The sequence below is a fragment of the Petromyzon marinus genome, chromosome 24 (assembly GCF_048934315.1).
Source record: "Petromyzon marinus isolate PM22_M1 ecotype Great Lakes invasive population chromosome 24, UKy_Petmar_22M1.pri1.0, whole genome shotgun sequence".
NCBI classification, from domain to species: domain Eukaryota; kingdom Metazoa; phylum Chordata; class Hyperoartia; order Petromyzontiformes; family Petromyzontidae; genus Petromyzon; species Petromyzon marinus.
Genome location: NC_133690.1, coordinates 4,051,991 through 4,077,447, shown reverse-complemented (window position 1 = coordinate 4,077,447; position 25,457 = coordinate 4,051,991). Strand labels below are relative to the sequence as shown.

General features: G+C 45.5%; 1 protein-coding gene across 1 annotated transcript; it reads left to right on the top strand.

The window, feature by feature from the left end:
• The first annotated feature begins 1,221 nt into the window (after positions 1-1,221).
• Positions 1,222-24,986, top strand: LOC116938953 (uncharacterized). The gene is made up of 9 exons (XM_076069358.1): positions 1,222-1,633; positions 3,985-4,225; positions 8,006-8,074; positions 11,049-11,081; positions 14,348-14,401; positions 15,343-15,372; positions 17,370-17,447; positions 23,426-23,596; positions 24,045-24,986. Exons 2-9 carry the CDS (start codon positions 3,988-3,990, stop codon positions 24,248-24,250), a joined length of 879 nt encoding a protein of 292 aa, XP_075925473.1. The 5' UTR covers positions 1,222-1,633; positions 3,985-3,987; the 3' UTR covers positions 24,251-24,986.
• Positions 24,987-25,457: the final 471 nt, after the last annotated feature.

The window sequence follows — 25,457 nt, the reverse complement described above, 5'->3', positions numbered from 1 at the left end:
TTAAAGCGTGTTTTAAAAAAAAAAGTTTTTTTTAAAACATTACTTTTACAGTGTGGTACGCAGCTGTAAAAAGGAGACGTTACTAATGTATTCTGTTTATCACTAACGGCAGACAGCCACAACAGCGCAGTGGCAGGACCCCGGGGAATCTATCGGATTACTCAAATGACACAACTCGATTTTGTTTCGGTTTAAAAAAAAAACCAATAAGTTAATTATTTCTTAGGCGATCCCCAAGTGTGTGTTCACGTATATTCCTATAATTCAAGTGAGCCATCACACAAGCTGGCCATGTCAGCATGAGAGTGGCACGTGCGATTGATCACAAAGACCAATGAATGATGAGACATTCTGCGTTCAACGTTTGGGAAACTCTCGCCTTGTTACAACAACAACGATGATGATGACAAGTTGTCCTGTGGCCTCATGTGCGGCATTGCGTGTGTTCCGCAGCTCTCACCTGGTCTGTCAAAGACAAAGTTCCCCCGTGTAGCCTTAACATACTTTAGAGGCAAGTGCTACAAGCGAGCACCTATAAAGGCCGGCACGGCACACGAGGGGGTGGGTGTGGCAAGCACCACGCCCGGACGCCTTTGTCTCTCCAGCGATGATGTTTACACACTGCACCAGGAACTCGTTTGAGACTGAGTCGACAGTAACCACAACAACAACTATCAATGACCATCAACAACCACCTCAACAGCAACCACCACCAGCAGCACGCGATCAGTAACCACCATCAGCACAAACTACCACAACAGCACTAACAACCACCAGCTATAAACCAAAGCCGCTTTTAATCACCAACAACTGTAATCATTACCAACAACCACTACCAATGTCAACAACCACCACTAACCACAACAACCATCAATGGTCGCCAACAACAATTACATCTATAACCATCACCACCAACAGATAGCAACCACCGCTACCTATAACGTCAATCACTACCACGAACAATAACAAAACACCAACAACCACCAATAAAACTATCAACACAACAACCACCACCATCTACCACCAATAAAACAACCAAAACTTTCAGCCACCACCAATAAAACAACCACATCCAACACAATGACAACCACCAGTCAACACCAACAACCACTACAAATAAAACAACCACCACAAACCGATAACAGTATCTTTCATCATCAACAACCACCAATACGACCAACATCACGCATGCACCATCATCGCACGCCTATATAGGGCACCGGTGGGGGTCTCTAACGAATTCAAATCACAGCCGAGCACGAGGTGCACGCGGCAGCGTCGCTGGTTGGATGGCTCGCACGAGCACACGGAACACGAGCCACGTGACCCGGGACTCGGAGAACGAGCCACGTGACCCGGAACTGGGAGAACGAGCCACGTGACCCGGAACTAGGAGAACGGGCCACGTGACTGTTACGTCACGGCGTCGTCACGACAACCAACTCGCGCGCTCACGACGACGGATCTCCAGGCTGTGTCCAGGCAGGCCTCAACTCTGGTCCCGTTCGTGGTTGACGTGCGAATTGATTGGAGAGGCAAAACTTAATTGGTGTTAGAACACAACGGGAGGGATACAACAACAATACCTCGTCACCACTGTTGGAGAGAAGTCCCGTTTTGGAAAGAAAAAGCGGTAAGCGACCCTACTTGTACTACTACTACACTGGGCTTGTAGTGAGTGACTCGGGGAAAGAGCCTCCTTGATATTACAGACATAATCATAGCACCTAGAGTAATCATAGCACATAGAATAATCATAGTAGAGTAATCATAGCACGTAGAGTAATCATAGCACATAGAATAATCATAATAGGCTAATAATAGCACGTAGAGTAATCTACAACACGTAGAATAATCATAGTGTATAAATAATAATAGCATGTAGAGCAATCATAGTACGTACAATAATCATAGCACATTAAATCAATATAGGGCGCAAAGTAATCATAGCACATCATAACACGTAGAATAATAATAGCACGTAGAGTATTCATAGCACATAGCATAATCATAGCACATAGAATAATCATCGCTGGTTGGGTGGCGCACAGAGAACGGGGGTCACGTGACCCGCGCTTAGCACGACGATCTCGAGGCAGGGCTCACTCTGGTCCCGTTCGTGGTTGACATGCGAACTGATTGGAGAGACAAGCGCGTTGTGACAACGATATACTGTAATTTGAAGGTGCAACGATTATAAGAGACGTGGCTGCTTTGTCTTGGGTGAGCTGCCTTTGAACAACTGCCAAAGCACCTTATTCGGAGTGTTAAGTCCAGCCAAGCACAATCATGATAGAATGTGGGAAATACAAATGCAAAGTTACGGGAAAATTATTGCGATAGTCAATAAGATCGTGAAAATTATCGCATCGTATCGTGAAAAATGCTATCCTGGCAACCTTATAATTCATAACTAAAGTCAGAATCTTTCTTTTTACTGGAGGAATCCGATGAGCTATGAAGCTCTTTTCCACAGATGTTCAGCAGGGGCAAAGTACAGGTAAAGCAAACAATCACCCAAATCATACAAATGAAACTAAACCATCCCCATCCTACCAGGCAAAGCCCACGAAGCTATTAACTTATTTTTCAGAAGCGCCATGGCTAGCACAAATGATAGCTCAACAAAGTGGCTCATCATTTGGACATCGATAGCGGTGGCAACGGGCAGAGAGGCTGGGGAATGTGGAATGTGCGGCACGCCTCGCGCCTGCACAGAGGAGTTCAGGGCCATGAGCATGGAAGCACTCTATCTGCGTCTGCTGCTGTTACTGCTGCTGTTACTCCTGCTGCTCTTGCCGCTGCTCCACCTGCTGCTGCTGCTCCTGGTGCTGTTCATGCTGCTGCTGCCCCTGCTTCTGCTGTTCCTGCTGCTGCTCATGCTGCTGCTGTTACTGCTGCTGCTTCTGCTGATGCTGTTCCTGCTGATGCTGTTCCTGCTGCTGCTTCTGCTGCTACTTCTGCTGTTGCTGCTCCTGCTGCACGGTTTGGCTGCTGCAAGGCCTCTCATTAGGGAGTCGTTCTCCTCACTGAGACATTTCCATTCTAGATTTGAAGCTTTCGTGACTGCAAGGATTCATACTCTTTGGTTTTATTCGGTAAAGTCACGTAGGTAAAACAAATTAAAATAAAATGAAGCTTGCGCTGCCTCCGAAACGTCGTGTTTTTATTGTTTATTTTATTTTAATTTGTTTTACCTACGTGACTTTACCGAATAAAACCAAAGAGTACATTTCCATTCCTCGCCTTGCTGCCAGTGACGGATTTGGTTTAATGGGGGCGTGCACACTGCTATTGTTTTGAGTGCCCACCCGCTTTCTAAGATTCATCTCCTTCCCTATACTGGTTTAATACCACCACCACGGTCCGTTGCCCAATGCCAACGCTCCACTGTTATTTATAACTGGTCGTATCGGTTCTAGTCTTTTTACGTGAACTACGAATCGTGGCGCAAAAACGTAAACACGCCACATAACTGCATTTGGTGATGTTTTGGCTTTGATTACCAAATTTAGCAATCTTGTTTACCGTAACGCAATCGTTTTACATATTTTATGACCATAAAGTTCTACAGACACTCCTCTACTGAGGAAAATTCGACTTAGAGATACGAACAAACCTGTCTGTGCGTCCAGTTTGCCTGTTCGGACCGAAAGTCGTAAGTTAAACCACCGTGCAATAGATGTCATTGGTGGCATCGGCAGAACTTGAAGAACCAGTGGCATCTATGTTTATAGGAGATTATACAACTTTTAGAGCTATTCTCTTATTTAGTGTACATGTCATACAAAATGTTCGGAACCGACAGGAGTAAGTTGGACTTACGAACAAATCAACTTACGAACACACCTCTGGATTCTGACTCGTTCGTAAGTAGAGGAGCCCCTGCATTTCCAAAATGGCCCACGTTAATGGGTGCCTGCTTCACTGGCACAACGAGTAAAGGTGGAGTCGCTAAACGTGACCCCTTCTCTCGCTCCCCAGGCCATGGCTCCCCAGCGCTCCTCGTGCCTCGTGACCGCAGTGCTGCCAACGCTGCTGCTGCTGCTGCTCGTCGCCCGCCCGTGCGAGCCGTGCTTCAAGTGCACGGAAGCCATCGCGGTGCCCCTGAAAGCGCTGCTGAACAGGATGGAGATCGACAGGCCCTTCATTCGCACGAAGACGTACAAGGGCGTGCAGAATATTATCTCCAAGCTGCTGGGAGAACATTCCAAGCGCTTGATCTGTGAGTCACCCTTTTTACTTTCATTTAATTTGTGTCTGCAATAGAGCTGTAAGACACGTATCTGAGAGATGATGGAAATGTATGCTCGAGATAGTGGATGTGTTAAAAATGTAATTTAGTCCAGATCTGTATGTAATGCATGTGTTAGACAGAACAGGAATGTAAGATGTATTCAGATGAGCTGGACGTGAAACAGAATAGAGATGAGAGGTATTCAGAAGACATTGGAGGATGAAGATGCGTTTCAGAATATATGCAATGCCCACCGCAACAATCAGGGACGACTCGAAGACTTATCTTTCAACTCGGCGCGGCTTTCGTGACAACTCCACAACGATTCGTGAATGAGTGGCGTGCATCACCACCATCACTGTGGAGCCTAACACTGAACATTAAACTCCGCACACACCGCCCAGTCACTGCCACCAACTCTCCTCTCCGTCCACGTGGCCTCTCGGCCGTGTGGCTGTCCCCCTGCCCTCCCCCTTCGCCCCAGGAGGCCTCCCCTGTAAACGCCGCCCGCCGCCCGGGCGGCTCATGCAGGAGGTCGTGGGTTCGATCCCGACTCTAACGTCTGCTGTATATTTGGAGTTTGCGTCTCTCTCTCTCTCTCGCTCCCTGTGGCCGCGTGGATTTTTCTCTTTTTACCTCCACGTTGAGAAACGTGCTTCCGAGTATTTGGCTGAGAGAAGTGTCCACGCGATAAGTACACTCCGTTGAGCTATCACTTGTGGCCAGGTCCGCTTCTGAAGATAAGCTGCGTAGCTCATTGGGCCTTTGCGCAACTTTAAATAAATATAGACAACACGTTCTACTTAATTAAATAGACTTTAAATTTTGATTTAAAGCTTTCGTGACTGCAGTAATTCATATTCTTAGTTTTTTCGGTAAAGTCACGTTGAAGAGAAACAACAAAATAATAAAATATATATAAAACAATAAAAAATTCTCACGACGTTTCGACCATAACTCAAACGGTCGTCTTCAGGTGTGTTGGTTCGCATAAATGTATTTTTAAACGGCGCATTTATTTATTTATAAAAAAACGTTAGCGCCACGCGCAACGATTTGGCAGTTTACCCAGGACTAGTCCATCTATATTCTGAAAAGAGGAGGGGGGAGACGAAATTATTTTTTATAATGTATGCTGTCTGAAAGCCACTGTAAGCGTGAACAATCAATTAAGACCTGAAATGGTTTATCAAATCTTTCCAATGATTGCTAAGATAGAATCCATCTTCTCGGTTGAAATTGTCTCTGTGCTTGTATATGTGGATAGCCTCATGAACGAATCTCTCATGGAAGCCAAGACATAGGTTCTTTGTAAGCCATCTGGCTTCCATGAGAGATTCGTTCATGAGGCTATCCACATATACAAGCACAGAGACAATTTCAACCGAGAAGATGGATTCTATCTTAGCAATCATTGGAAAGATTTGATAAACCATTTCAGGTCTTAATTGATTGTTCACGCTTACAGTGGCTTTCAGACAGCATACATTATAAAAAAAAATTAGTCTCCCCCCTCCTCTTTTCAGAATATAGATGGACTAGTCCTGGGTAAACTGCCAAATCGTTGTGCGTGGCACTAACGTTTTCTATAAATAAATAAATGCGCCGTTTAAAAATAAATGTATGCGAACCAACACACCTGAAGACGACCGTTTGAGTTATGGTCGAAACGTCGTGAGAATTTTTTATTGTTATATATATTTTATTATTTTGTTGCTTCTCTTCAACGTGACTTTACCGAAAAAACTAAGAATATAAATAGACTTTAATGAATGTTTTCTCCTACAACATCAGAGTGCAGCGCCACATTAAATACGAACTACAATGACAATAGTTCAAAGCGATTTGAAGCATGTTTTATTTTGGGTGGGGGGGGGCAGAGCTTTGTGACGTCATATTTGGGGGGGTCTGACTTTTTGAGACGTCGTGTGACGAGGGGGGGTGGGGGGTCAAAAATCGCGTGACGTCATTATGGACGGCCCCTTGCCTTCTCCTCCCCCCCTCCGTTGGTCCTGCCTCTTCTCTCCCCTCGCACCGCCCTCTCGCCTCCACGCCACTCCCCCCGTCCCTTCCCCCTGTTGTATTCCTACACTGGCCGTGTCCTCGCGCTAACACCCATCACGCTGCCCCCTGTCGTCTGCACATCCACCGGCCCCCTCTGGCCATTCGCACCCCCCCCACCCCAGGGCTTTCCATTCCCCTCTCATCCACCGACTGTCCGCCGGAGATCGTTTCGCTCGGCTCGACCGCTCACGGCCTCGAGTGACCTCGTCCCTCCCCTGCTATTTCCTGCATACAGGATCGGAATATTTATTTATACTGGAGGAATCCGATGAGCTATGAAGCTCTATTTCACAGATGCACAGTCACCGTGCCCCTACTCCTGCCCTCTGCTGGCTCCACATCCCGGTCTCTTAGATGTTCCATGCGCCGACTCGCTTGGGTGATTACATTTATATATTTTGAGAAAATTAGGAGAGATGTTAATTTCGAAGAGAAGAGAGATACAGTCATCAAGAGAGTTATAAGATTATTTACATTTGTAGCGAGGTATGAAAGAACGATAGGAATTAGAGGCAGTGCCGTATTGTCCCGCATATAACCGCGGGGTATACCACTTTTTACAAACAAAACAAGACCCTGCGGGGTATATGGAGGTGCGGGTTATCTGAAATTTGTTTTACACAAATCGTTATTTTTGCGGGGTATATGCGTCTGCGGGGTATATGCGTATGCGGGCTATATGCGGGAAAATACGGTAATTAGAGAAATATAAGACGTAGGTGAGAGGCATTCAATATAAATGCACAGAGGTATAATTACGATGCATTCGTCCTTTGTCTCTTTGCATTTGATTGTCTCATCCTGCGTACATCATGCGTCTTTATCTCTGTGCCTATCTCTATGTATGTACACTTATCTGCGTGTATCCATGTGTCTCTCTGTGTCTCTATGAGCCCGTCTCTCTATAACTGTCTCTCTGTGAGTGTCTGTGTGTGTGTCTGTATCTCCATGTCTCTCTCTCTGTGTCTCTATGAGCCCATCTGTTTGTGTGTCTCTCTATAACTGTTTCTGCTTGAGTGTCTGTGTGTGTGTCTGTATCTCCATGTGTCTCTCTCTCTCTGTGTCTCCATGAGCCCATCTGTTTGTGTGTCTCTCTATAACTGTCTCTCTGTGAGTGTCTGTGTGTGTGTCTGTATCTCCATGTATCTCTTTCTGTGTCTCTATGAGCCCGTCTCTCTATAACTGTCGTTCAGTGAGTCTCTGTGTGTCTGTCTCTCTCTCTCTGTGTCTCTATGAGCCCATCTGTTTGTGTGTCTCTCTATAACTGTTTATGCTCGAGTGTCTGTGTATGTGTCTGAATCTCCATGTCTCTCTCTGTATCTATGAGCCCATCTGTTTGTGTCTCCCTATAACTGTCTCTCTGTGTGTGTCTGTATCTCCATATCTCTCTCTCTCTGTGTCTCTATGAGCCCATCTGTTTGTGTGTTTTTTATAACTGTCTCTCTGTCAGTCGCTGTGCGTGTCTGTCTCTCCATGTCTCTCTGTAACTGTCTCTCTGTGAGTCTCTTGTCTTTCTGTCTCCGTGTCTCTCTGTGTCTCTATGAGCCCGTCATTCTGTTTCTCTATAACTGTCTCTCTGTGAGTGCGCGCTCTTTGTCGGTGCTTCAGTGTTGTTCACCGTCTTGTGGATTCGGAAAAGGCTGGCCGTGTTAACTGGAACGCTCTGTGTCCGTGCGTGCGTGCGTGTTGTTCACCGTCTTGTAGATTTGTACGAGCAGGTGGAGCAAACCATGGGCTCCAAGTTTGTGGAGATGAACAACAGAATTGGAGACGGTACGTGCGTTCGGACTCGAGGGGCATGTCAGCGGGCTGACTCGCACGTTCTCGGCAGAAGTCGTTTCAGCAGCCTAGCTCAAGAGAACGCAAACAAACCGATACTTTGCTCCACAGTTTTCCAGGATTTTTGGAGAGAAAACAAATCCAACACCTGAATATGTTGTCTAACAAATGAGCAGCGTGATGCCACGGTGTAATGGTTTGTACACTATATAACTTGCAATCTCATGGTCCCCTGTTAACTCCCTCGCCTGGTATGAAGGAGGTTGTGGGTTCGATCCTGACCCTAACGACTGTATATAATGGTCGCGAAAGCCTACGTGTATATTTGGAGTTCGCATGTCTCTCTCTCTCTCCCCGTAGTCGCATGGATTTTTCTCCGGGTCCTCCGGTTTTTCCCTCCATATTTAGAGACATGCGTTGAGAGTATTTGGCTGCTATACATTTCCACTTGGTAAGCTGCTTCGTTGAGCTATCATTTGTGGCCAAGTCGCTTTTGAAAAATAGTTATTTAGCTCAGTGGGCCTTACCTGGTAAAAAATAGTAAAATAAAAAATATCGTTCTCCGTCATGGCAGTTGAAACATCCGTGCATGTTTCTGAAATATATACCTTGCAATTTGCATTTTCATATTCATGAGCATCTAAATTCAACCAGGCTGTTGTTAGCCAAACGCAGCACCGCAAAAATCCATCGTTGTACTGATCTCCTATGCTCCAATGTCCAGCCCCCACCACTGACTCCAACCCACAACGACCAGCATGGTGAAATAACCGCCATGACGAGTACGGCATAGGGAAACCCTCATCCATCAGTGGATTGAGACAAAAAAAGTGATCTACGTGTAGCAATGCAAGAGCATATGAAGACAGTGCACCGAACAAAGGGGTATAATGTGTGTGTGCTAGTGGGTGTATTGACCATTGGCACAGCAGGGAGTACAGCTGGTGCATCTACCAGTCGTCTCAGTCAGCCAGCCCATGGCACCTGGGTCTGTCCCGAGACCTCTTGTCGGCGAGCCTTTGACACTTCACGTGGCCTCAGTGCACCTGGCCTGGCATAGGCGCCCTGGTGACGTCACCGTCACTTAGTGACGAATGGCGGGTGTTGCTATCGGTGTTGCCCATTGTGTGGGGAGCGGTAGCGTAGCGGATAGCGCACTGCGCTACGAACCCGGCGACCAGAGTTTGATTCTAGCTCACAGCCAACACCAGTGGCGGTTATCTGAACTGGTCCTGGGTCTCCCCTAGGTCGACTCAGCCTCAGATGAGTCGACCTTGGGTGTGTAAACATCGCCACTGGGAAGACAAAGGTGGTCGGGCGTGGTGCCGGCGACACACCATTTGATGTGCCGTGCCGGTCTTCATAGGTGCTACTCGCTAACAGCGCTTGCCCGAACAGTCTGTTAAGGCTATGCGGGGGATCTTTGTTGCCCATTGTCAGATTGATTTGAATATCCAAAAACGGCCCTAGCTATATGTTGGATGATCTTACTCTTTTTTTGACACTTTTAGTTGATAAATACGTAAGTGGAAATGAAATGTTTGTGTCATTTACGGGCCTGTAAAAGAAACCTGCATCGTGTGACGTCACTTTTGTAAGCACAAAGGTACTACGTAATTACCTCAAATCAATGATCTGAAAGTAAAAGAAAGATCGTCAATTTTGTTTACAAATCCTAACATCGACAACGTTGAACTCTGAAATATACAGGCCTACTGTATTTGTGTGAGAGAAGAGACGGTCAGCCGTGAGTGTTGCTACTCACGCTAAAGACTGAAAATTGCACGCATGTAGTGGGTGTTGTGACGGTTAACTTGAACGAAAAGTTTGACTACATGAAAGTAATCAGGGCCTAGATTGCTACGAATTAAAACAGCATTCAAAGTAATGACGCCGAACATCGTGGATAGCAAATCGGTTGATTTAATGCAAATACAGTAATCCCATTAATACATTTGAATACCTCCCCACCCTCCATGACAATGTGGAACGATTCAATGACACAATTGGTGGCGAGATGTTAACTACCTCGCTGGGTATACAGGAGGTGGAGGGTTCGATTCCGACCCGAATGCTTTTATATTTGGAGTTTGCATGTCTCTTCCTGCGGTCGTGCGGATTTTCTCCAGGTCCTCCAGTTTTCCCCTTCACATTTAGTATCAACATCACGCGTTTAGAGTATTCGGCTGCTATAAATGTCCACGTGAGACGCCACTTAATTGGGCCATCACTTGTGGTCAGGTCGCTTCTGAAAAAGAGCGACATAGCTCGGTGGGCTTTACCTGGTGAAATAAAACATAGTTTTAGTAGTTTAGTTTAGCATTACAGCAAGACCTGAGTTTGATTCCCAACATGTGCACCTCTCTGCGTGCAGTTTGTTCTACGCCTGTTCTGCATGGGTTTCTGCCCAGGTCCCTAATGTCCTCCCATAGCAACAACAAAACAATACAGTATTACTGGTATTGGCCAAACACCCGAATGCTGATCAGTTATCTGCAAAATAAACAATTTGGATTTCTCAAAGCAAGATCACCCTCTTCCGCAAAGATGTGGCATAACTCTCCGAAAAAGTTTTGACATTGTTGAGGGTTTCCTGGCCCAACGAGAATAATGATTATCAAATATTTATTAAATATTTATTTGATAATTGCAGTAATGTTTGTGGCAACTCGTGGTTTCAAGAGTCACGTGAACCCGTGACTCAATGTAAATCAAAAGGGATACACCATGGGCTCATACACGAGTGATTCGTTGCACGTATCGTGAGCTTAAGACTCAACGGTTAATCATTCCACCCCTGGTATCTAAACACGTGATGTCTGTTGGTCGCACCTTCAATGCTGTCTCGGTTTGTTTGTAATGTGCGCTTCGTACAACTCCGTATCAGCATAAACACAAACACTGCCGTTTTTTTACGTGCTTGATCACTCCTGCCTTGTTAACTATGTATTGGTTTTGTCATTCACAGTTTCCGGTCAGCTGAGTGAAAAACACTATGCCAGTAAGTGTGGGGAAAAACAATGTGCCTGACTGTGGGAAATTTAGTTTTGATTTGTTTTGAGAGATCCGACTGGTTGCTTTTTGCTATGCTTGGGAATATTTCATCTCTCAGTGCGCCGTAGACTCTTGTAATATTTTCACAAAAACTATTTCAAAAGATAACCCCCAAAAGAAAACTAACCACCCAGCTGTTATCAATACCAAAACTCAGAATTATATCATTCTGGAGCAAAACTGGAAAATAAATATATATTACATTTTTACTTAATAAAGGTACAATATTTTGGGTAGACATTTAAATATGTCTACCCAAAATATTGTGTGTGCCTCAAAAAGCACAATAGTGGTATAATTGGTTATGAAATTCTCGTAATCCAAGAAATTAGCCTGCCGATGGTGGCCATACATTGCTGTATTCCAGCACTGTGGAGGCAGCGAGGGTTGGTGGACCGCACACAGATGTTACAGAACTCCCTGACTGTGGGCGTCGAGGTGCTGCTATACCCTGGCTTGCCAGGAGAAGGCGCGACAAGAAAAACATGGACTCCACCTTTTCCATCTGTACATTGCATGTGTTGTTAAGCCAACACCATCTGACACAGACAATTAGTAAGGTTTGTCACGTAAACAAAACGTGCCAATTAGTTACTACTTCAGCACACCGGTGTGTTGGAGAGTAAAGGCACAACATTTACAATTTGAGTACGACGTTTCGCTGGTAATTACAACCAGCTTAATCGGGCGATTAATATTTACGTGATTTAACCCTAAAAAAACACGTTTATTATTAATAATTTTCATTAATGCAACAGGATTTGTATGATGAGCCAAATAATGCTGGCAGATCTACAGGATGGCCCAATAGTTAATTTCCCGAAATATAAATACGGAATTAATTTCTCACTTAACTAATTTAGACCACCTTGTACAATAATGTTCATTATTTACCTAAGAAATCCTGACTGAGTCTCAAACTCCTTGAGGATGTTTTGGCGATGTTAATTTTTTCACAAATGAGAGTTTGGGATTCATGTGAGAGGACACCAGGGAACTCTACAGCCTGTGATCAGGAGCGAGAAACACACACCTGCCTGGTTCGGAAGGTGTTCTGCAAAATATTTTGAAGTTGATGATTGAATGATGTAACAAAATCAATGATTTACAGGGCCAGATTAAGGTTCTTGTAGGCCCTGGGCACTTCTGTTTCGTAGGCCTTTAGTGACAACTTTCTACAGTTGCTACTGCTGCTGCCCCATGTTACTGCTACCGCCGCTGTCACTCCGCTTGTTTCACACGGTACTTCGTCCAGGTGCTGTACAGACGTCATTACTGATACACGTATTATTTAGGATGTGCCCTAAATTGATGGGAGCGTGCTGCGTGCCACAGATAACATTGACGTGACTTTGCTTCTTTGTACACTGTGCCTATCCTTGCTATACAAATATATCTATTCAAGAAGATTTCCTGGTTACATTTTATTTCTTATCATACATACAAACAAAAAACGTGGTAAAAATGTGTCTTCGTAAGCCCTTTAGTTTTTGTAGGCCCTTAAGTATGTGTAGGCACTGGGGACAGTGCCTACTGTACCCACTGTACCGATTGGATAATATGGCCCTGATGATTTATCGTCGAGACACGAATAAGCAAATTGTAACAGGTTGCATGTAACTATAAAGACATTGCTGGCATCCTTTTAATGGCTTGCAATATTTATGACGTTTTGGAAACTGTCGTGATGAATGCAAATGTGGGCCACCTTCACAGAAGTGTGACCAGTTCCTGGAGCTGAAAGCTGTCATCTGTAAAAAAATAAATGCAAGTACAATGGACAGACATGTACAGGGGCAATCATGAAGCAATATTTTAAAAGTCTTTGCACTATACAATAATACCTTGGATTGCGAGTATGATTCGTTCCGGAAACGTGCTCGTAATCCAAAGCACTCGTATATCAAAGCGAATTTCCCCATAGGAAATAATGGAAACTCCGATGATTCGTTCCACAACCCTAAAAATATCCACGTAAAAGTTATTAATGCAAAATACCTTTTTATATTTTTCTTATTTAAATTTAATATAAAGTAATCAAATGTATTAATTTAATTTAATCGTGGCTGGTGTGAGGGAGACGAGAGAGAGGAGGAGGAGGGTTATTGTGTAGGACGACTTTCACTGTCACTAACAGAATCACTGGCATCTGTTGGCTCACTGGAATCTTTTTATTTTTGTGCGACTTTAACAAGGAACCTTTCCAATTACACTTGCTTTTGCCTCCTTTTGAGGATTTCATGGGGGGCATTGTTGCAGTACAGTTACTAAAGAACAGTCACTACACTTGGACAAAAATAACAAAAATGCTTTACGCACACACACGTGGTCACAACACTATACTGTAGTAAACACTATAGTACTGTAGTAAACAGTATACACGTGGTCACAACACTATAGTACTGTAGTAAACAGTATACACGTGGTCACAACACTATAGTACTGTAGTAAACAGTATACACGTGGTCACAACACTATAGTACTGTAATAAACAGTATACACGTGGTCACAACACTATAGTACTGTAGTAAACAGTATAAACGTGGTCACAACAATATATAGTACTTTAGTAAACAGTATACACGTGGTCACAACACTATAGTACTGTAGTAAACATTATACACGTGATCACAACACTATAGTACTGTAGTAAACATTACACACGTGGTCACAACACTATAGTACTGTAGTAAACAGTATACACGTGGTCACAACACTATAGTACTATAGTAAGCAGTATACACGTGGTCACAACACTATAGTACTGTAGTAAACAGTATACACGTGGTCACAACACTATAGTACTGTAGTAAACAGTATACACGTGGTCACAACACTATAGTACTGTAGTAAACATTATACACGTGGTCACAACACTATAGTACTATAGTAAACAGTATACGCTCGCACGCATGTTGACTATACGAGTGAGACACGCCGACTGAGACCGAGCATGGGAGATGATTACCCACAATCCCGCAGCGAGACAGAGAGAAGAACCATCGGCTCAGTTGTGATCACGTGACGCTCGGCAGACAAAGCGTACACGTACACTACTCGTATTGCAAGACCTCGCTCGTTTATCAAATTAATATTTATTTAAAGTTTTTGCTCGTCTTGCAAAACACTCGCAGACCAAGTGACTCTTAATCCAAGGTTTTACTGTATTTACAAATTGTTCACTCGTTTTTTTCTCTCTCTCTCACATGGCAGTCTACTGGAGAGAACTCGTCAAGTTATGGAAGGATTTTCAGGAAGCTTTGAAGAGTAAGTCCTGCCCATTGCACCCTCACACCCAGCGAGACGCAAACATCAATCGTTGTCTTCCTCCTCCTCCCTCCTGCTCACATGAGCAATGTTGAGAATACCGGTGTCTAACACGTTACCGTGGTGGGGACGAGACTAACCATAGTACGGCATTGTTGATGCTTCACGAACCTGCATCAAGCTAACACCTGTCCCCTCCCACTTGCTCTTGTGCGCGGTACAGATTTGTAACTTTAACTCTTAATGTGTCCATCCATAAGAGGTTTTCGTTTGGTATAGGATCACTATTATTAATACAGCGGTATAATTAGCTGTCGCCTGATGAGGCTAGTTGTAATTACCGGCGAAACGTCGTACTCGAATTGTAGATGTTGTGGGTTTACTCTTCAACACACCGGTTATTGCTGAACTAGTAACTGACACGTTTGTTTACGTGGCAAACCTTACTAATTAGCTGTGTTGGGTGGTGATGGTGGTGGGAGTAACGACACATTTATATTCACACGATCTAACCCAGAAAACCTCTTATGTATATTGGTCGCGAATGCCCACATATTAAACTTAATGTATCCATGCTCGCTTGCTTGTGACCCTAATGCAAGTTTGTCAAATCTTTCTTCCTCTGTCCACCGAGCGGTAGGCATGGGGACACACCATAATCAGTCGATCAGCACGTCCAATACGGTGTGGCAAAGTGTGGATATTCCTGTCTCTGGCCACCTTGGAAGAGTAGGCCAAATACTCTGTAGACGGGATCTCTGTACCTCGAGTGGAGGCCCTTTAGCCAGCAGTGGCATGAGCAGGACACTTTCACCCTTACCTGGTTACACTCCCTGCTGTGTGGTGGTGATGTATGGGATTTGTGACTGTGTTGTTAAGCAACTAATGCGAATATAATTTAACTAACCGTTACGTTTTGCCCTTTCCTTTTTGTTTTTCAGCTTCGAAGGAACCGTCATGCCCTGTCTGTGGTAAGATTGTGTACACCTGTATATATGTTGAGGCGTAAATGACGACTCGGAGGCAGATATTCATGTAGGCGCTTGCGCCAGTTGTTTTATTAAGGACTTTTCTTCATTCACGACTCCGTGTACTGCACGCTCACTCATCGCTCCCCCAGGGGAAGGGTACTGGGGATTCCCTAGCATCCGCAGGCTACGCTAGCCTGGTGCCAATTTCCCCCTACCCTGGGTCCCAACTTCACACGTTCCTGGCTCCCCGCAACGACCACAAACACGTCACGGGTCCCAACCTAAATATCCCAGGGGGACATGTCACCATCCCGCCCCCTGTCCATGACGTCACCGTACGTTATCGTATTGGAGGGCGAGCGTGACATGACGTCACTAACTACTACTCTACATATATGTAGGCGATTCTGTAAGACGGTATGGGTGCCGTGACCTCGTCTTTATCACCTTATCACACGAGACAGTATGCATACGTGTGTGCGCATGTGTGCGTGTGTGTGTGTATGTGTCAGGGGAGCGGTAGCTTAGCGGTTAGCGCACTGCGCTGCGAACCTGGCGACCCGAGTTCGATTCTCGCTCACGGCCAACACCAGTGATGATGATCTGAACCAGTCCTGGGCCTCCCCTAGGTCGACTCCCCCTTGTGTGCCGTGCCGGCCTTCATAGGTGCTCGAACTTTGTATTTGTGTATGTGCGTGTGCGCATGTGTGCATGTGCCCGTGTGCGTGGACAATTTATGAGGCCAAAAAGGTCCGAGCGTTATTCCGGAAATGGGAGCGAGCGCTACCGACTGTCGGCTTCAGCATCACGCTCGTTCAAGCACGTCAACGACGATGTCACCATGCGCTTGATAATGGCGCTTGCCCAACATTCTAACATTGTCATGACAAATGTTTGCCTTTGAATGCAACACTTTCCCCCCGGCTTTTATCCGGAAAACCTGCACCAACTTCACATGTACAGGCTAAACCTGCTGCCAGTTGACCAAATACAGTTGATCCTCGATTATCCGGCAGCTTCCCACATTATCCGGCAGTCCCGGGCTGATTTGGCAAAACCCCTCATAGAGGCACCGTTTGGCGTGGATAATCGATGATCTACTGTAATATTCTAACTGAATAATATAATGAATGATTACCTGAAAGTAAAGCCCAATTTTAACGAAGTCGTGGCGTGACGGCAGCACAGCAACGTATCGAGGAGTCAACTCGTGTTGAGCTCTTGAGTGTTCTCAACTCACGTGCAGGCACAGTCTCCAAGTGCGCTTGTTTCCTGCCAAACGGTCTTGCGTGGAATTGGCCAAACATCTAAATGTAGGGCCCTGCTCAACAACAGTTTTGTTTTTAGTCTTATCCTGAACGTAACAGACTGCTTGGAGTCATCACATGTCGCTTATTTCGACCTTAAACTCGCTCACCGTGTTCTAAATGCAATTGCTTGACACACTCGACTGGGCAAGTAAACGTTTATCATTCTTATCGTGTGGGTGTCGCGGCGGTTCGGGCAGTGCCACGAACCCCACTGCCTGAGTTTGATCGCTGGTCATGCGTAACGTCACCGGTGGGTGACATCCAAACCGATCCTGATGCCACGACCGAAACTTAATCCCCCCCACGGTCACCAACTCGCATTGAACGGTGTGACGAGTAAATGGTCAAACCACGTGACCGAAATTCCTGCAGGAAATGTACGTGTCTAGTTCGTTGTCCTTCTTCCTGCACCTCCCGATTAGCACGGTTGGCTATGTACGGTGCGAAAGCAGTTCAACATGCGTACAAATTGGTTTCATATTTTTATCTCTATTTGAGAAAAAAAGCGAATAAAAAATCAATCAAAAAGGTGATAAATGGAACTTCGTAGTGTTTACATTTGCCCCTACTGAAAATGCACGTGACATCTGGTTCCATCACGTGGACTTTCGTGACCCCAATCTTCCCTGCAATCTGCAGACATCAACAGCCTTTTAACTCCGTCCATGTGTTTTTTTTTGTCCGCAGAACCCACGTATATATCTGCCCTGCGCTGCGAATCCTGCCAGAAAGAGAACAAGGAAGTCTGCCTGTCTTATTGTGAACGTACGTCATCCTGGAGTTATAACGTCAGGAATGCCTCACTGCGTGCAATTTATATCACTCCTAAAATATGACTCTCGTAAAATCTGTCGCGTTGTCCTTGCAATCCAAGTACGATGAATCGAAGTATTAATTTTACTCATTAACATCGATGCATCGTTCCATGCATGTGCAATGCCTTGAGATGCTCAATTTGCATAACCAGGCAGGGGTAGAGCAACAAGCAGAAACATTGTAGGAACATATTCTGGTTTCATATTCTTGTTTTTTTCGGTAAAGTCACGTTGAAGGGAAACAATAAAATAATAAAATATATATAAATCAAAAATATTCTTGGTTCTTTCGGTAAAGTCACGTTGAAGGGAAACAATAAAATAATAAAATATATATAAATCAAAAATATTATTGGTTCTTACGGTAAAGTCACGTAGAAGGGAAACAATAAAATAATAAAAATATAATATATTTTTCTTCTTCTTTGGTTCTTTCGGTAAAGTCACGTAGAATGAGAATAAAATAATAAATTGATAAAATAAAATAACACAATAATATTCTCACGACGTTTCGGCCACAACACAAGCGGCATTCATCAGGTGAAGGGAGCGAGACTGTCTGGTAGGACAGCGCTGGAGTGAGAGAGCCACGTTCAGATCACGGCTTTTAAGCTGTGTGAGAGGAACAAAGAGCCTTGACGAAGGAATTAGCATAAAATTTAGCATTGAAAAGGCTGAATGATTAGCTTGTGACTGGTCACAGAAATAGCTATGTTAAAAGTTAAAGCATACACATCCGCAGAGGCACCCATTGTTAAAAGGAATTAGCATAGAATTTAGCATTGAAATAGCTAAATTAAGGCATTCGCTTGTAACTGCTACAGAAATAGTTACGTTGAAGTCAGAGCATACACATTCACCGAGGCACTTAGTACAAATCAAAACAGGAGAATTTAGCATTGAAATAACTAGGCGAATTTAGCATTGAAATAACTGGGTGATTTGCTGGTGACTGGTCACAGAAATGACTACACATCTGAGCTATTCACAGTACTATATAGTGAACCAATAAAAACTAAAATATAAATTACCTTCATGTTATCAATAAACTCTATATTCTCCAATCAGCTAAGCTACCAAGCATAAGTCGTTATATATCACAATGCTATATGGCGAAAAAATGGGTGGATTCTTACCCTCAAATTTCCGTACCACGGATAGCTACGGGCCCCGTTCAGACGGACGAGTTCGTCCATGGTCGGAACAGAGGAGGGGGAGAGAGACAGCTGCGAAGCCCTAGTATACTCCATGTTGTAAACCATACCATTAACCGTGGTGTGAGAGGTATTAAGAGGCAATGCTGGCGAAAGAGCTGCGGTCTGAAGGTCATCGTAAAATTACAATTAATTAAGAACAGAAATGATTTAACACATCTTTCCAGTGGTTACTAAGCCTGAATCCATCTTCTTGGTTGAAATTGTCTCTGTGCTTGTATATGTGAATGGCCTCATGAACGAATCTCTCATGGTAGCCAGTTGGTTTGCAAAGAACCTCCGTCTTGGAGAAGTCAATGTCATGTGAGCCCACTGAATTGTAACAGTGATCTGCCACGGCCGAGGAGTTCGTCTTACCGTGTTTCAAGTCTGCTTTATGTTCGCGGATGCGGTCCGAGATATGTCTTTTGGTTTCTCCAATGTAGCTACTACCACAGAGGCACTTTAGTTTGTAAACGCCCGGGTACTGTATGTCTGGAAGAGCATCTTTTACAGATGGAACTAAATCACGGATTTTGTGTACTGTGTTGAATCGGACCTGGATCTTGTGTTTATTCAGGATTTTGGAGATCTTTTTAGTGACCCCTGCAATGTAGGGTAAGGTGATGGTTTTGAGTGGCTCCACAAGAGGATCCTTCTTCATGACTGGAGTGATGGCTTTGCGGATTGTGTAGTCGGAGTAGCCATTAGCCCTGAGAGCCTGGTGTACGTGCTTGAGTTCACTGGTAATGTGTTCCTGGTCGGAAATGCATTGGGCTCTATGGTATAGAGTCTTGATGAGGCAGTTCTTCTGGGATGAATGGTGGTGGGAATCCGGTTTCAAGTAAGCATCTGTATGGGTAGCTTTCCTGTAGACAGAGTGGCTCATTGAACCATCATGTCTCCTTTTAATTAAGACATCCAGAAAGGGTAGTTTGCCATCTTTTTCGACCTCCATGGTAAATCTGATGGCTGGGTGTATGGAATTGATGTGGTCGCGGAATTGGTCTAGAGCAGGCTGGCCATGTGGCCAGATGACAAAGGTGTCATCAACGTACCTCTTCCATAAGGTCGGGCGTAGAGTGGCAGTCTGGATGGCGTCAGTTTCAAATTTTTCCATGAATACGTTGGCTACAACCGGAGATAGGGGGGAGCCCATTGGGGTGCCCTCAGTTTGTTTGTAGAAAGTTCCATTCCAGGTGAAGTATGTGTTGGTTAAGCAATGTCTCACCAGGGGGGGTACATCAGTATGCAGTCCTTGATGAACCAGGTCTTCAATGATAGCGATGGTGTCAGGTACCGGGACTTTGGTGAACAAGGACACCACATCAAAACTGATAAGCAGGTCGTTTGGGGACAGGGAAATGTCTTTGATTGTCGATACCAGGTGAGTAGAATTTAGTACCGCAGAGGTGGTTTTTCCAGTGAAAGGTCGCAGTATATCAGCCAGAAAACGTGCCAGTTTGTAGGTGGGGGAGCTGATAGTAGAGACGATGGGACGAAGGGGTGTATCTTCTACTATCAGCTCCCCCACCTACAAACTGGCACGTTTTCTGGCTGATACACTCCGACCTTTCACTGGAAAAACCACCTCTGCGGTACTAAATTCTACTCACCTGGTATCGACAATCAAAGACATTTCCCTGTCCCCAAACGACCTGCTTGTCAGTTTTGATGTGGTGTCCTTGTTCACCAAAGTCCCGGTACCTGACACCATCGCTATCATTGAAGACCTGGTTCATCAAGGACTGCATACTGATGTACCCCCCCTGGTGAGACATTGCTTAACCAACACATACTTCACCTGGAATGGAACTTTCTACAAACAAACTGAGGGCACCCCAATGGGCTCCCCCCTATCTCTGGTTGTAGCCAACGTATTCATGGAAAAATTTGAAACTGACGCCATCCAGACTGCCACTCTACGCCCGACCTTATGGAAGAGGTACGTTGATGACACCTTTGTCATCTGGCCACATGGCCAACCTGCTCTAGACCAATTCCGCGACCACATCAATTCCATACACCCAGCCATCAGATTTACCATGGAAGTCGAAAAAGATGGCAAACTACCCTTTCTGGATGTCTTAATTAAAAGGAGACATGATGGTTCAATGAGCCACTCTGTCTACAGGAAAGCTACCCATACAGATGCTTACTTGAAACCGGATTCCCACCACCTTCCATCCCAGAAGAACTGCCTCATCAAGACTCTATACCATAGAGCCCAATGCATTTCCGACCAGGAACACATTACCAGTGAACTCAAGCACGTACACCAGGCTCTCAGGGCTAATGGCTACTCCGACTACACAATCCGCAAAGCCATCACTCCAGTCATGAAGAAGGATCCTCTTGTGGAACCACTCAAAACCATCACCTTACCCTACATTGCAGGGGTCACTAAAAAGATCTCCAAAATCCTGAATAAACACAAGATCCAGGTCCGATTCAACACAGTACACAAAATCCGTGATTTAGTTCCATCTGTAAAAGATGCTCTTCCAGACATACAGTACCCGGGCGTTTACAAACTAAAGTGCCTCTGTGGTAGTAGCTACATTGGAGAAACCAAAAGACATATCTCGGACCGCATCCGCGAACATAAAGCAGACTTGAAACACGGTAAGACGAACTCCTCGGCCGTGGCAGATCACTGTTACAATTCAGTGGGCTCACATGACATTGACTTCTCCAAGACGGAGGTTCTTTGCAAACCAACTGGCTACCATGAGAGATTCGTTCATGAGGCCATTCACATATACAAGCACAGAGACAATTTCAACCGAGAAGATGGATTCAGGCTTAGTAACCACTGGAAAGATGTGTTAAATCATTTCTGTTCTTAATTAATTGTAATTTTACGATGACCTTCAGACCGCAGCTCTTTCGCCAGCATTTGCCTCTTAATACCTCTCACACCACGGTTAATGGTATGGTTTACAACATGGAGTATACTAGGGCTTCGCAGCTGTCTCTCTCCCCCTCCTCTGTTCCGACCATGGACGAACTCGTCCGTCTGAACGGGGCCCGTAGCTATCCGTGGTACGGAAATTTGAGGGTAAGAATCCACCCATTTTTTCGCCATATAGCATTGTGATATATAACGACTTATGCTTGGTAGCTTAGCTGATTGGAGAATATAGAGTTTATTGATAACATGAAGGTAATTTATATTTTAGTTTTTATTGGTTCACTATATAGTACTGTGAATAGCTCAGATGTGTAGTCATTTCTGTGACCAGTCACCAGCAAATCACCCAGTTATTTCAATGCTAAATTCGCCTAGTTATTTCAATGCTAAATTCTCCTGTTTTGATTTGTACTAAGTGCCTCGGTGAATGTGTATGCTCTGACTTCAACGTAACTATTTCTGTAGCAGTTACAAGCGAATGCCTTAATTTAGCTATTTCAATGCTAAATTCTATGCTAATTCCTTTTAACAATGGGTGCCTCTGCGGATGTGTATGCTTTAACTTTTAACATAGCTATTTCTGTGACCAGTCACAAGCTAATCATTCAGCCTTTTCAATGCTAAATTTTATGCTAATTCCTTCGTCAAGGCTCTTTGTTCCTCTCACACAGCTTAAAAGCCGTGATCTGAACGTGGCTCTCTCACTCCAGCGCTGTCCTACCAGACAGTCTCGCTCCCTTCACCTGATGAAGGCCGCTTGTGTTGTGGCCGAAACGTCGTGAGAATATTATTGTGTTATTTTATTTTATCAATTTATTATTTTATTCTCATTCTACGTGACTTTACCGAAAGAACCAAAGAAGATGAATCATTGCAGTCACGAAAGCTTTAAATCGAAATATATTTTTCTTATTTTCTTTTTCCCTTCTACGTGACTTTACCGAAAGAACCAAGAATATGAATCCCTGCAGTCACGAAAGCTTTAAATCAAAATTGTAGGAACAATGAATTTCGCTCGCACTGTGGTGACATCAGCGCAGTAACATTTTAAAAAAAAGTGTCACCATGTCATTACTAAGTCAGGAGGCAGAGAAACCCTTCAAAAATGTCACAGCAGAGCAACCTCACGAGTGTGAGAATGGCCAAAAAGATTTGCTCACAACTTCTGCATGGAGCCCTTCAAGCAGCGCTGTCCAGAGTGCTGCTGCCGGCTCGTATCACCCGACGCTTCTGCCTTCTTAAACATTGCTGATGTTTGTGTTTAGTTTGTTGTCCTTCAGCCCCCCGCCCGCCGCACCTCCGATTAGCACGGTGGCTACGTTACGGTGTGAAAGAAGTTCAACGTAGATACAGCCATTGCACATTGCTGCCAAGGATACGTCTAAATTCACTCTGCTAGGTTTTTACAAAAAGCAATGATGTAAAAATGTTCGAGGATTTTTTTTTAAGTCTGTAAACGTCACTAACTCACCTGCGCGTGTATGCATGTATGTGTTACAGGAAGTAGGGAGCGGTAGTGTAGCGGTTAGCGCGCTGCGCTATGAACCCGGCGACCCGAGTTCGATTCCCGCTCACGGCCAAAACCTGTGACGATTATCTGAACCGGTCCCGGGCCTCCTCTAGATCGACTCAGCCTCAAATGAGTACCTGGTGCAGTGTGTAAACATTGCCACTAGGGAGACGAAGGCGGTCGGGCGTGGTGCTGGCCACCCACCCCCTCGTGTACCGTTACCGGCCTTCATAGGTGCTCGCTAACAGCACTTGCCCCGACAGTATGTTAAGGCTACACGGGGGACCTTTATCTTTGTCTTTGTATTACAGGAAATATTTTGGAAAATCAACGGCGAGCACCTTTGGAGGTTCTGGATGACGTCGATCCCGACGTCATCCCAGAGCCAGACTACGACCCTGAGTTTGAGCCCACGAAGACCAGCGTGATTGCACTGATCGTGATCGTGCCAGCCATGCTATGCTTAATCGTCTTCTGCATCGGTGAGCCTTTAGCTTGTTCCTCCAGATAGCAGAGCCGTTTTTAACAACAAGTAGAGTCCTCTGCAGATCATCGTGGGAGATGTGTGTATGTTGAATTTCTTTCACACATTTCCGTAGCCAACAGTGCTAATCGGAGGGGCGGGGTTAAGGACAGCAAACTAAACACAACAACGAGCAGTTTCTTGAAGAAATTAGTTTTCAATCTCTTAAGATCTAGAGAGACACAGAGACATGTTTACAAACACTTTGAGAGACACGAAGGATACAGACAGCTATAGAGACAGACAGTGTCAGATACGTACAAAGATACACGCGGAAAGATGCAGGCAGAGTTTGACCCGGAGAAAAACCCACACACGCACAAATAGATAACTACAGATACTTACATGCATGTGCATTTAGTGGCTCACATTAACCCGTTTACTCCCTTGTCCCCTTTTATGTTCAGTAATGTGCTTCACGCGAAATAAAAAATCAACGACTGGCCCCGACATGGAAAAGGGATTGGACGCTGCGGAAGAGCAGAACCGACAGGAGCCCGATGTGAAGATGCCTGGGCATCCAACGAAGCCTGCCCGGGAAAATCACACCAAAAAAGCCGGCGCGCACAAATCATCCCGCAATGGACCAAAGAAAGAAAGACCACGCAAATGAAAGAGCGGGCAGTCCCCCGACTTACGAACGGGTTCCTTATTCCTGAGGCCTGTTCAAAAGTCAAACTGTTCGGGTTCACAAATAAAGACAGATACACACATGCGCGCACACTCACTTTCACACACTCACTTTCACACACACATATGCTGGAGTTTGCAGGGATTGTGTGGTGCCACGGCCTCGAAGCCACTCTGCAAACTCCGCGGCCACACACTGAATACACACACAGACAGCGCACACACGTAGTGTCCTGGCGTGGGATTGCTTGGCACAACGGGTTTTAATCCGAAGGGTTCCTATGAGGAAAGTCCCACGGTTTCCCGGTGCCAGGGGATTGGCCGACCCTCGCAGGACAAGTCACATCGCGGTGCCCCTGAGTTGGCTTAATAGTGTATGGGCGCACAAAGATTACCGGGCCAGCCGCGATGAGTCATACACGACATCTGGGAAGCCGGGGTGGAAAAAGCGAGAAAGGCAGTGTGTATTCGCCACTCATTCGCCACTACGAGGCCGTGTTAGGCAAGGCTTTCTCGTCCTCTTCCCTCCGCCTCTCACAGCGTCCGTGTGACGCCGCGAGTACGGCTACGAGGTACATGGTAGGACGCTTGGGTGAGCAGGAGCGCAGACGGCAGTAGGCCTAGGCTTTTCTCGCAAGATACTCCCCCCGGTAGTGCCGACTGGGCAGCTTTAAGGGATTGTGGTTTGCGCCGAGAATAAAAAGTTAGCACAGACCGTCGATGGTGTGGTGTCTGCAATTTCTGTGTGGAGCGACTGCGTGTGCAAGCCGAGTCCTCGGTGGCGGTGGGGGAACATGCGGCGAGAGTGAACGCGGGGTGGTGACCGCTGGATCGTCACCATGTCTTGCGCGAGTGAGGTAATCGCTCAGGTGTGAGCGCGCTCGCAGGTAATAGCGCGCTCCGCGGCCCCTCTAATAGTGACAGCTGTGGTGTGCATGGGCGTGTATTTTAACCCCGTGTGGCTCCGAGGCCAGCAGCGCGAGCATCGGGGGCCCCCATCACTCGCTCAGCGGGGGCCTGGTGGTAGTTGACCGACGCGGTGGAGGAAGGAGCGCAACGGGCGGACGTCGTGCCCCACCTGCCCGGCGAGGGTGGCAGGGTGGACGTCAGGGTGGACTTCGCGCCCCACAATCGCTACCTGTGACCCTGCTTGCCCGCTGTCTTGCTTTATGTGTTTAGATGGTAGTGTG

Excerpts from the sequence above, each read along its gene's own strand:
- LOC116938953 (XM_076069358.1), top strand. The coding sequence starts at position 3,988 with ATGGCTCCCCAGCGCTCCTCGTGCCTCGTGACCGCAGTGCTGCCAACG. Across the intron at positions 8,075-11,048 it reads GAACAACAGAATTGGAGACG|TTTCCGGTCAGCTGAGTGAA; the intron begins GTACGTGCGTTC and ends TGTCATTCACAG. Across the intron at positions 15,373-17,369 it reads ACCGTCATGCCCTGTCTGTG|AACCCACGTATATATCTGCC; the intron begins GTAAGATTGTGT and ends TTTTGTCCGCAG.